This window comes from Phyllobates terribilis, unplaced genomic scaffold, assembly GCF_046119375.1.
Source record: "Phyllobates terribilis strain yellow unplaced genomic scaffold, ASM4611937v1 Scaffold_10__3_contigs__length_209671492, whole genome shotgun sequence".
NCBI classification, from domain to species: Eukaryota; Metazoa; Chordata; class Amphibia; order Anura; family Dendrobatidae; genus Phyllobates; species Phyllobates terribilis.
This window is the reverse complement of record NW_027362770.1, coordinates 191,455,005-191,471,277: the sequence shown is the minus strand read 5'-3', so window position 1 is coordinate 191,471,277 and position 16,273 is coordinate 191,455,005. Positions and strand designations below refer to the sequence as shown.

At 47.8% G+C, this 16,273-nt stretch overlaps 3 protein-coding genes and 1 pseudogene across 3 annotated transcripts; 2 read left to right on the top strand and 2 right to left on the bottom strand.

Moving 5' to 3' along the window:
• The first annotated feature begins 1,269 nt into the window (after positions 1–1,269).
• LOC141164322 (histone H3-like) lies at positions 1,270–2,126 on the top strand (annotated as a pseudogene).
• A 4,439-nt stretch (positions 2,127–6,565) lies between these two features.
• LOC141164321 (histone H4) lies at positions 6,566–7,056 on the bottom strand. The gene has a single exon (XM_073649455.1). It carries the CDS (start codon positions 7,034–7,036, stop codon positions 6,725–6,727), a length of 312 nt encoding a protein of 103 aa, XP_073505556.1. The 5' UTR covers positions 7,037–7,056; the 3' UTR covers positions 6,566–6,724.
• A 1,745-nt stretch (positions 7,057–8,801) lies between these two features.
• Positions 8,802–9,210, bottom strand: LOC141164320 (histone H2B 1.1-like). Its single transcript, XM_073649454.1, has one exon. It carries the CDS (start codon positions 9,180–9,182, stop codon positions 8,802–8,804), a length of 381 nt encoding a protein of 126 aa, XP_073505555.1. The 5' UTR covers positions 9,183–9,210.
• A 283-nt stretch (positions 9,211–9,493) lies between these two features.
• On the top strand, positions 9,494–9,928 carry LOC141164319 (histone H2A.J). Its single transcript, XM_073649452.1, has one exon. The coding sequence runs from the start codon at positions 9,498–9,500 to the stop codon at positions 9,900–9,902; it is 405 nt and encodes a 134-aa protein (XP_073505553.1). The 5' UTR covers positions 9,494–9,497; the 3' UTR covers positions 9,903–9,928.
• Positions 9,929–16,273: the final 6,345 nt, after the last annotated feature.

Genomic DNA, 16,273 nt, shown 5'->3' with positions numbered 1-16,273 from the left:
CAGCAATCAGAGAAAGTTGGAGCCAGATTGATGAAGAGTACTGTTTGTCACTCATTAAGTCCATGCCTCAGAGACTGCAAGCTGTTATTAAAGCCAGAGGTGGTGCAACAAAATACTAGTGATGTATTGGAGTGTTCTTTTGTTTTTGTCTTTCATGATTCCACAATTTTTCCTCAGAATTGAGTGATTCCATAATTTTTTCCCTCTGCTTGGTCTGAAAAAAATTACCCTTACTGAGTACCACATTTTTTATCTTGATTTCTTTTAGTGTTTCTTAAAGCCATAAAGTTGTCACTTGAAATGAGTTTAGTTTTGTGCCATGTCTGTGATCTGCTTTTTTTCAACAACATTAAACAACTGAATGAACATCCTCCGAGCCCGGTAATTCCTGGCAAAAGTTATGGGGTTGTATAAGAGGTCCGAGAGCTGCAGCTCTGGCCGCCCTGAAGAAGGCTCTGGCTTCCGGAGGATACACTGTAGAGAAGAATAACAGCGGCCTGAAGCTGGCCACAAAGGCTCAGGTCACCCAAGCTGAAGGGCAGCAACTCCCCCGAATCCTTCAAGCTGAACAAGAAACAAGGCGGCCGAAAAGAAGCCTCTGTCTGGGCTAAGTCTTAGAAAGAAGCAACCAAGCAAGTAGACAAATTTCTGAAGAAGGCCAAGAAGGTTCCAACCTTGGCCTAGGAGAGCATGGAAAAAAAGGCAAAGAAAGCCACCATAAAATCAAATGCTGCTCCGAAGCCCAAGAAGGTGAAGACCAGTCCGGCTAAGAAGGCGGCTAAAGACAAGAAGCCTTAGCTAAGAAATAAACTGTAGCTGCCCCGACCTTCTCCCATAAAGGCTCTTTTCAGTCAGAGCCACACTTTGTCCCGGCAGAGCTGTGTGATCAGTGTCCGAGTGTCCCCCGCTGCTTCCGTCAGCAGCACCATTATAGCAGTGTACGGGGATATGGAAGCACAATGACATCGGAGGCCGCAACTGCAGAAGTCTCATGTAGACATGATGTGACCCTTTCATGCGTTAGCGCAGCCTGTAACCAGTGTGAACTGCGGACACCCAGCAGCACTTCATGGAGGAGTGAACCATGAGATTACTATGAGTTGTGCGGAGCTCACTTTGCTTAATGATTGGTCACAGACATCAGGGGCTGAAATAGCCAATGGAGTGTAGGGGCGTGCTTCACGTGAACCAATGAGGACGAGCACACGAGTATAAATACCCTGCTCTTGTTGTTCCTCTCATTACATCTGTGTATGTCTCTACAGAGCTATGGCCAGAACTAAGCAGACCGCCCATAAATCCACTGGAGGGAAAGCTCCCCGCAAGAAGCTGACTTAAGTGGTCCGAAAGTTCCTTGAAAGTTCCTTCTGGTTGGATGGATAATTAATTCTCAACCGGTATGAGAAGGATAACCTCTGATATAGGCCTAATGAAATATTTGGGGTCACCTTGCTTCGTGACTGTCACTTCCACTTTGTGCACCTTGCCATCTTCACTTGGAAAGGTTTTTGATATACAGGTGCATCTCACTAAATTAGAATATCATCAAAAAGTTAATTTATTTCAGTTCTTCAATACAAAAAGTGAAACTCCTATATTATATAGAGTCGTTACAAACAGAGTGATCTATTTCAAGTTTTTATTTCTGTTAATGTTGATGATTATGGCTTACAGCCAATGAAAACACAAAAGTCATTATCTCATTAAATGAGAATAATTAACAAAAACCACCTGGAAATGCTTCCTAAGCGTTTAAAAAAGTCCCTTAGTCTGTTTCAGTAGGCTCCATAATCATGGGGAAGACTACTGAATCGATAGAGTCAATGACTGCCTTCTGGACATCTAAGTAAACATTCACTCTCCGGGAGATCCGCCGCTACCAGAAGTCCACCGAGCTGCTGATCCGTAAGCTTCCCTTCCAGCGCCTGGTGAGGGAGATCGCCCAGGACTTCAAGACCGATCTGCGCTTCCAGAGCTCAGCCGTCATGGCCCTGCAGGAGGCCAGCGAGGCTTATCTGGTGGGACTCTTCGAAGACACCAACCTGTGCGCCATCCATGCCAAGAGGGTCACCATCATGCCTAAAGACATCCAGCTAGCCCGCAGGATCCGTGGGGAGAGGGCTTAGATCTGCCCTGGGCACCAAAGACAACACAAAGGCTCTTCTCAGAGCCACCAAATGTTCCCACTAAGGAGCCAATTCCTAAACTCCAGATCCTTATGCTGCCTGGCTCCAGTGTTCTGCTGGTAATAGGTGGAGATGGGCCATCAGCTCCTTCAGTTATATATGTTTCATTCCTAGATTTTAAACTAAATTGTGATTTACAACCATCATGCGCCTCCATTGGTTTCAGGAGTGATAATGGTTAATTGAACATCAATACAAATCAGAGAGAGTGCAGAGATGTCATTGTCTTGTATAAGACATTTTTCAGGGGATGCAGCTGCCCAGGGACTTGTTACATCCAGAGCTCCCCACTCCGTGATGGCCGGTAATGGTCACCGGTTTTGAGGCCACGTGGCACATGGATGAAGGGGTTACTGCCGATCACTAATCCTTTGCTGATTGTGGGTGGAGCCATAGACCTGGTTAGTGCTGATTGGCTGCCAATGAATATGAAATCCCCGCACAACGGCTGATGGTTTCTCTCGCTCTTTGTTCTCCGTGTAACACGTGGTGTCAGGGCGGCGGCTCTTGGGCTGTGAGTGAATATTTGATATAATATAGTCAGCGCTATGTGTAGAGTATATAATACTATTTTGAGGGTTAACCCTAGAACGCATGACAATAAAAATCTACACTTTCACATACCTGGGGCCTTTTAGGCCCGTGTGCAAATAATAAATAAATGAACAACTGGAAATGACAAACAACTATATACATGAAGAATACCTAGAGTTTCAAAATTCTAACTAAAGTAATCTTGCAGAAAATAGAAAACAATTAACAGGGTGGGCCTGCGAGGCCCCAGGTATGCGTTCTAGGGTTAACCACATCATATTGCTGTATAGAACTCTATATGGAGGAATATAGTAATAGCAAAACGTTTTATATGGGTTGTTAATGCACTACATGGAATGAGGCATACAGCATTATTTGGTGGTGTACAGAACATTTTTGGGGAGAATACAGCTGTTTATAGAGGATATACAGCTCGAGTTACCATCACTATATGGGGGTTACACACCACTATCTGTAGAAGTACGGCAGTATACAGCACTATATGGATGTTGGGTATATAGTGCTATGCGGATGGAGGATAATGAGTTTACAGAACTATATAAGGTGCAAGCAGCACAGGAGTTTAGAGCAAAAGAGCACTATATGGAGGGTATATAGTTATACAAGTGGAATATATCGCACTATACGGAGATATACCAAAACAGTAATTGTATATCTAACATATTAGGTGTTCTGCGCTCTGATTTTATTGGAAGTTATCAGACTTCTTTATTCACAATGGATTACATCAGGTCCATCAGTGAAAATTATTATTTATTTATATAGCGCCATTGATTCCATGGTGCTGTACATGAGAAGGGGTTACATACAAAATACAGATCACTTACAGTAACAATGATAGACTGGTACAGAGGGAGGAGGACCCTGCCCTTGCGGCCTTACATTCTACAGGATGGTGGAAAAAGAGGAAGGAGACAGTAGGTTGGGGGGTTGTAGTAGCTCCGGTGTTGTATAGGAGGTAGCGCGGTCATGGCCGGCTGTAACCTTTCTCAAAGAGATGGGTTTTCAAGTTTCGTCTGAAGGATCCGAGTGTGCTGGATAGTCGGACGTGTTGGGGGCACAGAATTCCAGAGAATGGGGGGATTTTCGGGAGAAGTCTTGGAGGCGATTGGGTGTGAAACGAATAAGTGTGGAGAGAAGGAGGTCTTGGGAGGACCGGAAACTACGTGAGGGAAAACATCGGGAGATTAGTTCAGAGATTTACGGAGGAGAAAGGTTATGGACGGCTTTGTAGGTCAGTGTTAGTAGTTTGAATTGGATACGCTGGGGAAATGGGAGCCAGTGAAGGGATTTGCAGATGGGAGAAGTGGGGGGAGTAACAAGGAGAGATTTGAATTAGTCGGGCAGCAGAGTTAAGAAGGTATTGGAGAGGTGCCAGAGTGTTAGCAGGTAGGTGACAGAGGAGGATGTTGCAGTAGTCCAGGTGGGAGATGATGAGGGCATGCACAAGCATTTTAGTAGATTGAGGGTTGAGGAAAAGACGGATTCTGGCAATATTTTTGAGCTGGAGGTGACAACAGGTGGAAAGAGCTTGGATGTGCGGCTTGAAGGACAGGGCAGAGTCGAGGGTTAATCCGAGGCAGCGGATGTCCGGTACAGGGGAAAGTGTGATGTTATTTATTGTGATAGATCGATCAGGTAGGGAAGCTACATGAGATGGAGGAAAGATGATGAGTTCAGTTTTGTCCACATTGAGCTTGAGGAAGCGAGAGGAGAAGGAGGATATGGCTGATACACTCTGGGACTCTGGACAGCAGAGAGGTGACGATGGGGCCATAGAGGTAGATCTGAGTGTCATCAGCATATAGGTGATACTGGAAGCCATGTGTATTGATAAATTGTCCTAGGCCAAAGCCTTGAGAGACTCCAACAGAGAGAGGGTGGGATGAGGAGGTAGCATGGGAGACGTTAAATGTGCGGTTGGAAAGGTATGAGGAGATCCAGGATAGGGAAAGGTCTTTGACGCCAAAGGAAGAGAGGATCTGTTGTAGGAGGCAGTGGTCAACTGTGTCAAAGGCAAAGGACAGGTCTAGAAGGAGTATAGAGAATTTTCTGTTAGCTTTGGCTGTAAGTAGGTCGTTCGTAATTTTGGTCAAAGCAGTTTCAGTTGAATGATGGGAAAATGATTAAGAACCAGGGAGCATCAGGTTAGAGACACGTAATGTCTCACCAACTAATCACGCTCCTGTGATCGTATTCCCTCATGTACAGGTGTGCTTGGCCAGCTCTCCGGGCAGCAGAAGGCGCACAGCGGTCTGGATCTCCAGGGAGGTGATGGTGGAGCGCTTGTTGTTGTGAGCCAGGCGGGAGGCTTCCCCTGCAATGCGCTCAAAGATGTCATTGATGAAGGAGTTCATGAAGCCCACGGCCTTGGAGATGTCGAGGTGGACCTGCTTTAGAACCTTGTACACATATAAATTACAGTTTGCCAAAAAACACATTGACTGGACTAAAGAGAAGTGGCGCAACATTCTATGGACAGATGAGAGCAAGATTGTCTTGTACTGGGTCTAAAGGCCGTAGACAGTTTGAGAGATGACACAAACTCTAAATTCAAGCCACGGTACACTGTGAAGACTGTAAAACATGGAGATGCAACCAGACTGGTTTGGGGATGTTTCTCATACTGTAGAGTTGGGCCCATTTATCGCATACCAGGCATCACGTACCAGTTTGAATATATCAAAATACTGGAAGAGATCATGTTGCTTTATGCTGAATGGGAAATGCCCTTGAAATGGGAGTTTCAGCAGGACAACGACCTCATGCACACCAGAAAGCGGGCAACATCCTGGTTCCACACCAACAAGATTGATGTTATGTTATGCTGTTTTTGATACAAAACCTAAGAATGCAAAAGAACTGTGGACTGTAGTGCAGTCAGCCTGGGTCAGATGTTAGTAACTCCATGCCACACAGATGTAAAGCCGTTATCAGAAATAAAGGCTATACAACTAAATAGAAGATCAGTTATTAACAGAAAAGTGAAGTCTGGAAACAAATGTAAAATATTTGAGTTTGTAAATGAGAAGGCAGGCATTATTATCATTTTCAGTTTAAAAATTGACATCTTGTTCATGTTTCCATTTGGAATTGAGTGTATAGCTCTCAATGCCTCTGTATATGGAAAGAAATGCTACGAGGATTCAGCTTTTTCACAATTGTTTTAAACACACTGTGTATACAGTTATCTGCAAAATAATAGCAATGGAAATTTCTGCTTATTAACACAGGTTTATATAGACAGGAAACAAAGGAATTGCAAGTATTCAGGGTGGTCCTGACAGCACAATGGAGATGGCCTGCAGCCATGCAGAGGACAGAACTTGTTCTTCAAGGTTGGGGGAGACATGGAGAATAATCTATGCACATGGTTAATTCAGGGAACAAGATGGAAGATTTTAAAGACAAGTTTCCTTGGTAATGCCGCTCATCTAGTGCTGTATACCCATCTGCTTCTCACCCCCATACTGTATACCTCCAGTAGAGCCTGTATAATCCTCATATGCTGCTCTGCCCCAAACACTGCAGGACACCTCCACATACTGCTGTATACGGCCACATGATGGGCTTTACCCTCAAAATACTACTGTATACCCCAAAAAGTATCATATACCACCACATAGTGCTGAATAAATCACATCCATCAGATATGTAGTCACAGCTCCCAGCCCGACAAGAGCCGCCATCCTGACACCACATGTTACACCGAGAACACCGAGAACACAGAGCAGAAGAGATCAGCCTCAGTGCAGGAATCACACTCAGTGCTCAGCCAATCAGCGCTCAGCAGGGCTATGGCTCCGCCCACAGGCAGCTCCTCAGTGTTAACCCATTAGCGCCTGAGATGTCTCCAGCCGCCCCTGGAGCAGCAGCCTGCAGTCACCCCAGCACAGGGGGTCTCCAGCCCCTCGCCCTCCCCAGCAGCAGGAGCTCCTCCTCAGAAGATGTGGGCGGCTCTGAGAAGAGCCTTTGTGTTGTTATTAACCCCCGAAGCCGTAGAGAGTGCGGCCCTGGCGCTTGAGCGCGTACACCACGTCCATGGCGGTGACGGTCTTCCTCTTGGCGTGCTCGGTGTAGGTGACGGCGTCACGGATCACGTTCTCCAGGAAGACTTTCAGGACGCCGCGAGTCTCCTCATAGATGAGGCCGGAGATGCGTTTGACTCCTCCTCTGCGAGCGAGACGGCGGATGGCAGGCTTGGTGATGCCCTGGATGTTATCACGGAGAACCTTCCTGTGCCGCTTGGCACCGCCCTTCCCCAGACCTTTCCCTCCTTTGCCGCGACCAGACATCTTCCAAGCAGTCAGCAGAAAGCTATGACTGACAGCGCGCAGTCCTCCTTTATATAGAGCGTGAGGGGACCAGAAAGAGGACTGCAGAGGTGACGCGCTTCCAGGGCGGGGATGGAAAGGAATTTGCATTATCAGCTCCGCCCCTTCCTCTGATTGGCCGAGCACAGAGCTGTTAGTGATTTTGAATTTCCCGCTCATTGTCCTTGGATTTTCCTGCTTCTACTGTGATGGTGGAAATAGTCACAGCCTTGATTCCTCTCTGGTGACATCCTGCTCGGAGGAATTACACTGTGACACCTGGAAATAACTCACTGTGAGGTCTAGAGTTATATACTCTCCTCCATCCAGCGATGTATAAGCTCCATATCCTGCTGTATACCCCTATATAGCGCTGTATAAACTCCATATACAGTTTCCCCATATAGTGCTGTATACCCTCCATATACTGCTATATATCCCCCATATCCTTCTGTATACCCCTATATACCCTCCATATAGTGCTGTATACCTTTAATATAGGACTGCATTCCTCCATGAAGCGCTTTATACCCTCCATATTGTGCTCATTTATCTCAGCGGCAGGTTCTGCTGCAATAAACAAGTGATCGGCTTCTCAGTGACAGATTCAGATCTAGAAATCGATCAATCTTTAGGAGCTTATTGACCAGGTGCCTTCACCAGTCTGCGGAGCAAAAGGTGTGTAACATCAGAGGAGGATCAGCGAGAAAGTGCTGGAAACGTGCCGAGCACTGAAAGAGTTAACAGCCCATCTCCATCTATTGGCAGCAGAACAATGGAAACAGAGGGCACTAGGACCCAGTATTCTGGGAGAGAACAGGATTCCACGAGTGAGGGGTGAACTATAGAAACAGCAATAACCCACAAGGGGCACAATGATCCCATCAAGGTAAATCACTAGCACCAGGGATCCGATATATAAAAAGTAACTTTTAATAGAGAATTTTATAACTGCAGCTAAACCAACAGATAGATATCTAAACAGATACAAAACATATAGTGCAAAAGTCAACCAGTGCAATAATAAAAATGGTACTGTCACCACTTGTAGAGTTGTGAAGAGGCCGTCCATATAATCAGGAGGGGCATGGAGACGAGGGCTCCCTAATTTCCCTGTAGTGCCCCGAGCAGGTCTCCCGTCCGGACAAGGACAGAACCAAAGTGCGGTCTATCCCGCTAGTGATGTCTCGGGTTTGTATGGAGACATTACAAGCAGGATAGACCACATTTGGGTAAAGTCCTTGTCAGGACACCACAGGGTTTATATGGACAGCCTCTTCAGAAGACTACAACTGGTGAGACTGTACTATGGTTTATTATTGACTTTTGCACTTTATATGCAGGTTTTGTGTCTGTTTAGATAATTGTTGGTTTAGCTGCAGTGTTAAAATAATCTGTTAAAAGTGACTTTTTAATTCTATATCAGACCCCTGCTGCTAGTGAAGGGTGAGCGAGTATCTATGGCTGCCAGCACCTGCTCCTCTATTATCAGACTTATCCTAATGTTCCACATCCCAATATAACTCATCCTCCCCATCTATCATCCTCTAATCCCTTCCTGCCCTCTATGGCTGGAAGTATTGACCCAAAATGGCCCTCCTGCTAACACACGAGGTACCAGTCAGTGCAGCCTCATGTTCCCCAGGGAGAGGAGCAAGACACGGACAAGCAGCCACAGCTCTGATGTAGACGGGGTGGGTGGCTCTTAGAAGAGCCTTTGGGTTGTGGGTACAGAGCTTGGAGCAGATCACTTGGCGCTGGTGTACTTGGTGACGGCCTTGGTGCCCTCGGACACGGCGTGCTTGGCCAGCTCTCCGGGCAGCAGCAGGCGCACAGCGGTCTGGATCTCCCGGGAGGTGATGGTGGAGCGCTTGTTGTAGTGAGCCAGGCGGGAGGCTTCCCCTGCAATGCGCTCAAAGATGTCATTGACAAAGGAGTTCATGATGCCCATGGCCTTGGAGGAGATGCCGGTGTCAGGGTGGACCTGCTTCAGCACCTTGTACACATAGATGGCATAGCTCTCCTTCCTGCTCTTCCTCCGCTTCTTGCCGTCCTTCTTCTGAGTCTTGGTCACAGCTTTCTTGGAGCCCTTCTTGGCTGCTGGTGCAGACTTGGCAGGTTCAGGCATGATGATAGCAGAATGTTCTCTTCACTGAAGAAAGAGAATAATCCTGCTCCTCCCAGAGCGGCCATATTTATAGAACGGCCATGCAAATGAGCAATGCTGTCAGGTTGCTGTTCCATTGGATGAGAAAGTCATGTGACCAATGTAAACGTAATGTTCTCCACCCACTGCAGCTGATTGGTGTTTCCAGAAGTCTTGTTTCTATAGGTGACTTCAGATCCAGCCAATGGCAGGAGAGGAGGGCGGGGCAGCAGCAGGTTATAAAAGGCGCAGGAGGCTTCATACTTCTCTTATCTGCTGATAACTGTGAGCGCAGTGATGTCTGGACGCGGCAAACAAGGAGGGAAGGTCCGTGCTAAAGCCAAGACCCGCTCATCCCGGGCAGGACTGCAGTTCCCGGTTGGTCGTGTGCACAGGCTTCTCCGCAAGGGTAACTATGCTGAGAGGGTGGGCGCCGGCGCTCCGGTCTATCTGGCTGCTGTGCTGGAGTATCTGACCGCTGAGATCCTGGAATTGGCCGGCAATGCCGCCCGGGACAACAAGAAGACCCGCATCATCCCCCGCCACCTGCAGCTGGCCGTGCGCAATGACGAGGAGCTGAACAGGCTGCTGGGTGGGGTGACCATCGCCCAGGGGGGCGTCCTGCCCAACATCCAGGCCGTGCTGCTGCCCAAGAAGACCGAGAGCAGCAAGGTGAGCAGCAAGTCAGGCAAGAGCAAGTGAGCGCTGCTGATCCTGTATCATCCACACAACCCAAAGGCTCTTCTAAGAGCCACCCACACCGTCACCACAAGAGCTGGCGCCGCTGATCTCGGGGGTGATGTTCTGTATGTACAGATCTGTGTAACATCGGAGCATACGGGGGATATAGCTGCACCAGGCAGTGGGTATGATCCTGACACTACTGGGTTGGCACAGTGGCACTAATCGTCTATGACCTGGCACTGACTGCTCCGATATCTGCTCCATCCTCAGCCGCCTGTAGTGTTGTGTACCCCTGTATAGTGCTATATACCGCCATATAGTACTGAAAACCCTCCATATAGTACTGTACTGATGTGTATACTATGAGTGCTGTATTCAGTGTCTAATACCCCTATATAGCGCTATATATCCTCGGAAGTGTTCTATATAATTTTATGATGCTGTATATGCTCAGAATTGTCTACAGCCATATTGTGCTCTATATTCCTATATAGCGCTAAATACCTTTCTATAGAGCTACAATTTACCGTATAGAGCAGTATACACAATATACAGTCTATAACGCCTCATACACTCAGTATAGCGCTGCATTCCTTTCTATAATTGTTTATGCCCAAATAGTGTCATATAGTCTCCATGTAGAGCTTTATTCGACCACACACCGTTATATAATACCTCCATATAGCGCTGTATACGGCCAAACGATGTTATTACCCTCCATATAGCGCTGTATACGGCCACATGTTATTACCCTCCATATAGCGCTGTATACGGCCACATGATGTTATTGCCCTCCATATAGCGCTGTATACGGCCACATGATGTTATTACCCTCCATATAGCGCTGTATACGGCCACACGATGTTATTACCTTCCATATAGCGCTGTATACGGCCACACGATGTTATCACCCTCCGTATAGCGCTGTATACGGCCACACGATGTTATCACCCTCCATATAGCGCTGTATACGGCCACACGATGTTATTACCCTCCATATAGCGCTGTATACGGCCACACGATGTTATTACCCTCCATATAGCGCTGTATACGGCCACACGATGTTATTACCCTCCATATAGCTCTGTATACGGCCACATGATGTTATTACCCTCCATATAACGCTGTATACGGCCACACGATGTTATTACCCTCCATATAGCGCTGTATACGGCCACATGATGTTATTACCCTCCATATAGCGCTGTATACGGCCACACGATGTTATTACCCTCCATATAGCGCTGTATACGGCCACATGATGTTATTACCCTCCATATAACGCTGTATACGGCCACATGATGTTATTACCCTCCATATAGCGCTGTATACGGCCACACGATGTTATTACCCTCCATATAGCGCTGTATACGGCCACATGATGTTATTACCCTCCATATAGCGCTGTATACGGCCACACGATGTTATTACCCTCCATATAACGCTGTATACGGCCACATGATGTTATTACCCTCCATATAGCGCTGTATACGGCCACACGATGTTATTACCCTCCATATAGCGCTGTATACGGCCACATGATGTTATTACCCTCCATATAACGCTGTATACGGCCACATGATGTTATTACCCTCCATATAGCGCTGTATACGGCCACACGATGTTATTACCCTCCATATAGCTCTGTATACGGCCACACGATGTTATTACCCTCCATATAACGCTGTATACGGCCACATGATGTTATTACCCTCCATATAGCGCTGTATACGGCCACACGATGTTATTACCCTCCATATAGCTCTGTATACGGCCACACGATGTTATTACCCTCCATATAGCGCTGTATACGGCCACACGATGTTATTACCCTCCATATAGCGCTGTATACGGCCACATGATGTTATTACCCTCCATATAGCGCTGTATACGGCCACACGATGTTATTACCCTCCATATAGCGCTGTATACGGCCACACGATGTTATTACCCTCCATATAACGCTGTATACGGCCACATGATGTTATTACCCTCCATATAGCGCTGTATACGGCCACACGATGTTATTACCCTCCATATAGCTCTGTATACGGCCACACGATGTTATTACCCTCCATATAGCGCTGTATACGGCCACACGATGTTATTACCCTCCATATAGCGCTGTATACGGCCACATGATGTTATTACCCTCCATATAGCGCTGTATACGGCCACACGATGTTATTACCCTCCATATAACGCTGTATACGGCCACATGATGTTATTACCCTCCATATAGCGCTGTATACGGCCACACGATGTTATTACCCTCCATACAGCGCTGTATACGGCCACACGATGTTATTACCCTCCATATAGCGCTGTATACGGCCACACGATGTTATTACCCTCCATATAGCGCTGTATACGGCCACATGATGTTATTACCCTCCATATAGCGCTGTATACGGCCACACGATGTTATTACCCTCCATATAGCGCTGTATACGGCCACATGATGTTATTACCCTCCATATAGCGCTGTATACGGCCACATGATGTTATTACCCTCCATATAGCGCTGTATACGGCCACATGATGTTATTACCCTCCATATAGCGCTGTATACGGCCACATGATGTTATTACTCTCCATATAGCGCTGTATACGGCCACATGATGTTATTACCCTCCATATAGCGCTGTATACGGCCACATGATGTTATTACCCTCCATATAGCGCTGTATACGGCCACATGATGTTATTACTCTCCATATAGCGCTGTATACGGCCACATGATGTTATTACCCTCCATATAGCGCTGTATACGGCCACATGATGTTATTACCCTCCATATAGCGCTGTATACGGCCACATGATGTTATTACCCTCCATATAGCGCTGTATACGGCCACATGATGTTATTACTCTCCATATAGCGCTGTATACGGCCACATGATGTTATTACCCTCCATATAGCGCTGTATACGGCCACATGATGTTATTACTCTCCATATAGCGCTGTATACGGCCACATGATGTTATTACCCTCCATATAGCGCTGTATACGGCCACATGATGTTATTACCCTCCATATAGCGCTGTATACGGCCACATGATGTTATTACTCTCCATATAGCGCTGTATACGGCCACATGATGTTATTACCCTCCATATAGCGCTGTATACGGCCACATGTTATTACCCTCCATATAGCGCTGTATACGGCCACATGATGTTATTACTCTCCATATAGCGCTGTATACGGCCACATGATGTTATTACCCTCCATATAGCGCTGTATACGGCCACATGATGTTATTACCCTCCATATAGCGCTGTATACGGCCACATGATGTTATTACTCTCCATATAGCGCTGTATACGGCCACATGATGTTATTACCCTCCATATAGCGCTGTATACGGCCACATGATGTTATTACCCTCCATATAGCGCTGTATACGGCCACATGATGTTATTACTCTCCATATAGCGCTGTATACGGCCACATGATGTTATTACCCTCCATATAGCGCTTTATACGGCCACATGATGTTATTACTCTCCATATAGCGCTGTATACGGCCACATGATGTTATTACCCTCCATATAGCGCTGTATACGGCCACATGATGTTATTACTCTCCATATAGCGCTGTATACGGCCACATGATGTTATTACCCTCCATATAGCGCTGTATACGGCCACATGATGTTATTACTCTCCATATAGCGCTGTATACGGCCACATGATGTTATTACCCTCCATATAGCGCTGTATACGGCCACATGTTATTACCCTCCATATAGCGCTGTATACGGCCACATGATGTTATTACTCTCCATATAGCGCTGTATACGGCCACATGATGTTATTACCCTCCATATAGCGCTGTATACGGCCACATGATGTTATTACCCTCCATATAGCGCTGTATACGGCCACATGATGTTATTACTCTCCATATAGCGCTGTATACGGCCACATGATGTTATTACCCTCCATATAGCGCTGTATACGGCCACATGATGTTATTACCCTCCATATAGCGCTGTATACGGCCACATGATGTTATTACTCTCCATATAGCGCTGTATACGGCCACATGATGTTATTACCCTCCATATAGCGCTGTATACGGCCACATGATGTTATTACCCTCCATATAGCGCTGTATACGGCCACATGATGTTATTACCCTCCATATAGCGCTCTGCACCACGTGTTACACTGAGGAGAACAAAGAGCGGGAGGAACTATCAGCCGTTGTGCGGGGATTTCATATTCAGCGCTCAGCCAATCAGCGCTCAGTAGGACTATGGCTCCGCCCACAGGCAGCACAGGATCAGCTCCTCCCCGCAGACACTTGGTGTTAACCCTTTAGTGGCCGATGTTCCCAGTCCCCGCAGAGCAGACTGCAGCCATCCGGGCACAGGGCGGTCAGCAGCCCCTCCCCCAGCAGCAGGAGCTGCGGCTTCTCCTCAGATGTGGGCGGAGCACAGAACTGTTGGGGAGGTTGAATTTCCCGCCCTTTTTCCTGTCATTTTCCCGCTTTTATCGCGAGGATGTTACATCCGGTCACAGAGCTGACTCCTCCCCGGTGACTGCTGCTCGGGTCACTGACAGGTCTATAGTGCTGTATACCTCCATGTACAGCTGTATACCCCCATATAGTGCTGCTCGGGTCTCTGACAGGTCTATAGTGCTGTATACCTCCACATACAGCTGTATACTCCCATATAGTGCTATATACCTCCATATCCTGCTGTATACCCTCATATAGCGATATATACCCTCCATATAATGCTGTATACCCCTATATAGTGCTATATACCCTCTATATTCTGCTGTATACCCTATATAGTGCTATATACCCTATATAACCTGCTGTATACCCCTATATAGTGCTATATACCCTCTATATTCTGCTGTATACCCCTGTATAGTGCTGTATACCCCTGTATAATGCTATATACCCTCTATATCCTGCTGTATACTCCCATATAGTGCTATATAAACTGTCCACTTAGGAAGCAACACTGATTGACAATCAATTTCACATGCTGTTGTGCAAATGGAATAGACAATAGATGGAAATTATTGGCAATTATCAAGACACCCTCAATAAAGGAGTGGCTCTGCAGGTGGGGACCACAGACCACATCTCACTACCAATGCTTTCTGGCTGATGTTTTGGTCACTTTTGAATGCTGGTTGTGCTTTCACACTCACGGTAGCATGAGACGGACTCTACAACCCACAGAAGTTGCTCAGGTAGTGCAGCTCATCCCGGATGGCACAGGGGCGGACACACAGGGGCGGAACTACCGCCCGTGCAGCCGGTTCATTGAACGGGGGCCCCGAGGGAGAGGGGGCCCCTCCAGCCTCCAGCAGGGCCGCCATCAGGGCATGACTGCCCTGACTCCAGTATGGGGCCCGGCCGGTAGGGGCCCCCTCGGGGGCCCCCCTCTTGTGCGTCTCTCTCCTCATGGGGCCCCCGGCCCCATGCTATGCGCCGGGTCCGGGACATTTCAGCGCTGAGCTGCGCTGTTGCAGCAGCGCCTTCATGATTCCCCTGACTTCCGGTCATGTGACGGTGCCGTCACATGGCCGGAAGTCAGGAGAACCTGCTGTCAGCGATTTGGACGAGCGCCAGGATTCTGCAGGGATCGCATGGGGGTAAGTATAACAAGTTTTATTTTTTTTAAAATACAATTAACTAGGAGTGGAGAGATGGGAGAAGCACATGTGTGTGTGTGTGTGTGTGTGTATGTGTGTGTGGGGGGGGGAGATGGGAGATGCACATGTGTGTGTGTGGGGGGGGAGATGGGAGATGCACATGTGTGTGTGTGGGGGGGGAGATGGGAGATGCACATGTGTGTGTGTGTGTGGGGGGGGAGATGGGAGATGCACATGTGTGTGTGTGTGGGGGGGGAGATGGGAGATGCACATGTGTGTGTGTGGGGGGGGGAGATGGGAGATGCACATGTGTGTGGTGGGGGGAGATGGGAGATGCACATGTGTGTGGGGGGGGGAGATGGGAGATGCACATGTGTGTGGGGGGGAGATGGGAGATGCACATGTGTGTGGGGGGGGGGGATGGGAGATGCACATGTGTGTGGGGGGGGGGATGGGAGATGCACGTGTGTGTAGGGGGGGGAGATGGGAGATGCACATGTATGTGGGGGGGGAGATGGGAGATGCACATGTGTGTAGGGGGGGGAGATGGGAGATGCACATGTGTGTGTGGGGGGGAGATGGGAGATGCACATGTGTGTGGGGGGGGATGGGAGATGCACATGTGGGGGGGGATGGGAGATGCACATGTGGGGGGGGATGGGAGATGCACATGTGTGTGGGGGGGGGAGATGGGAGATGCACGTGTGTGGGGGGGGGGAGATGGGAGATGCACGTGTGTGGGGGGGGAGATGGGAGATGCACA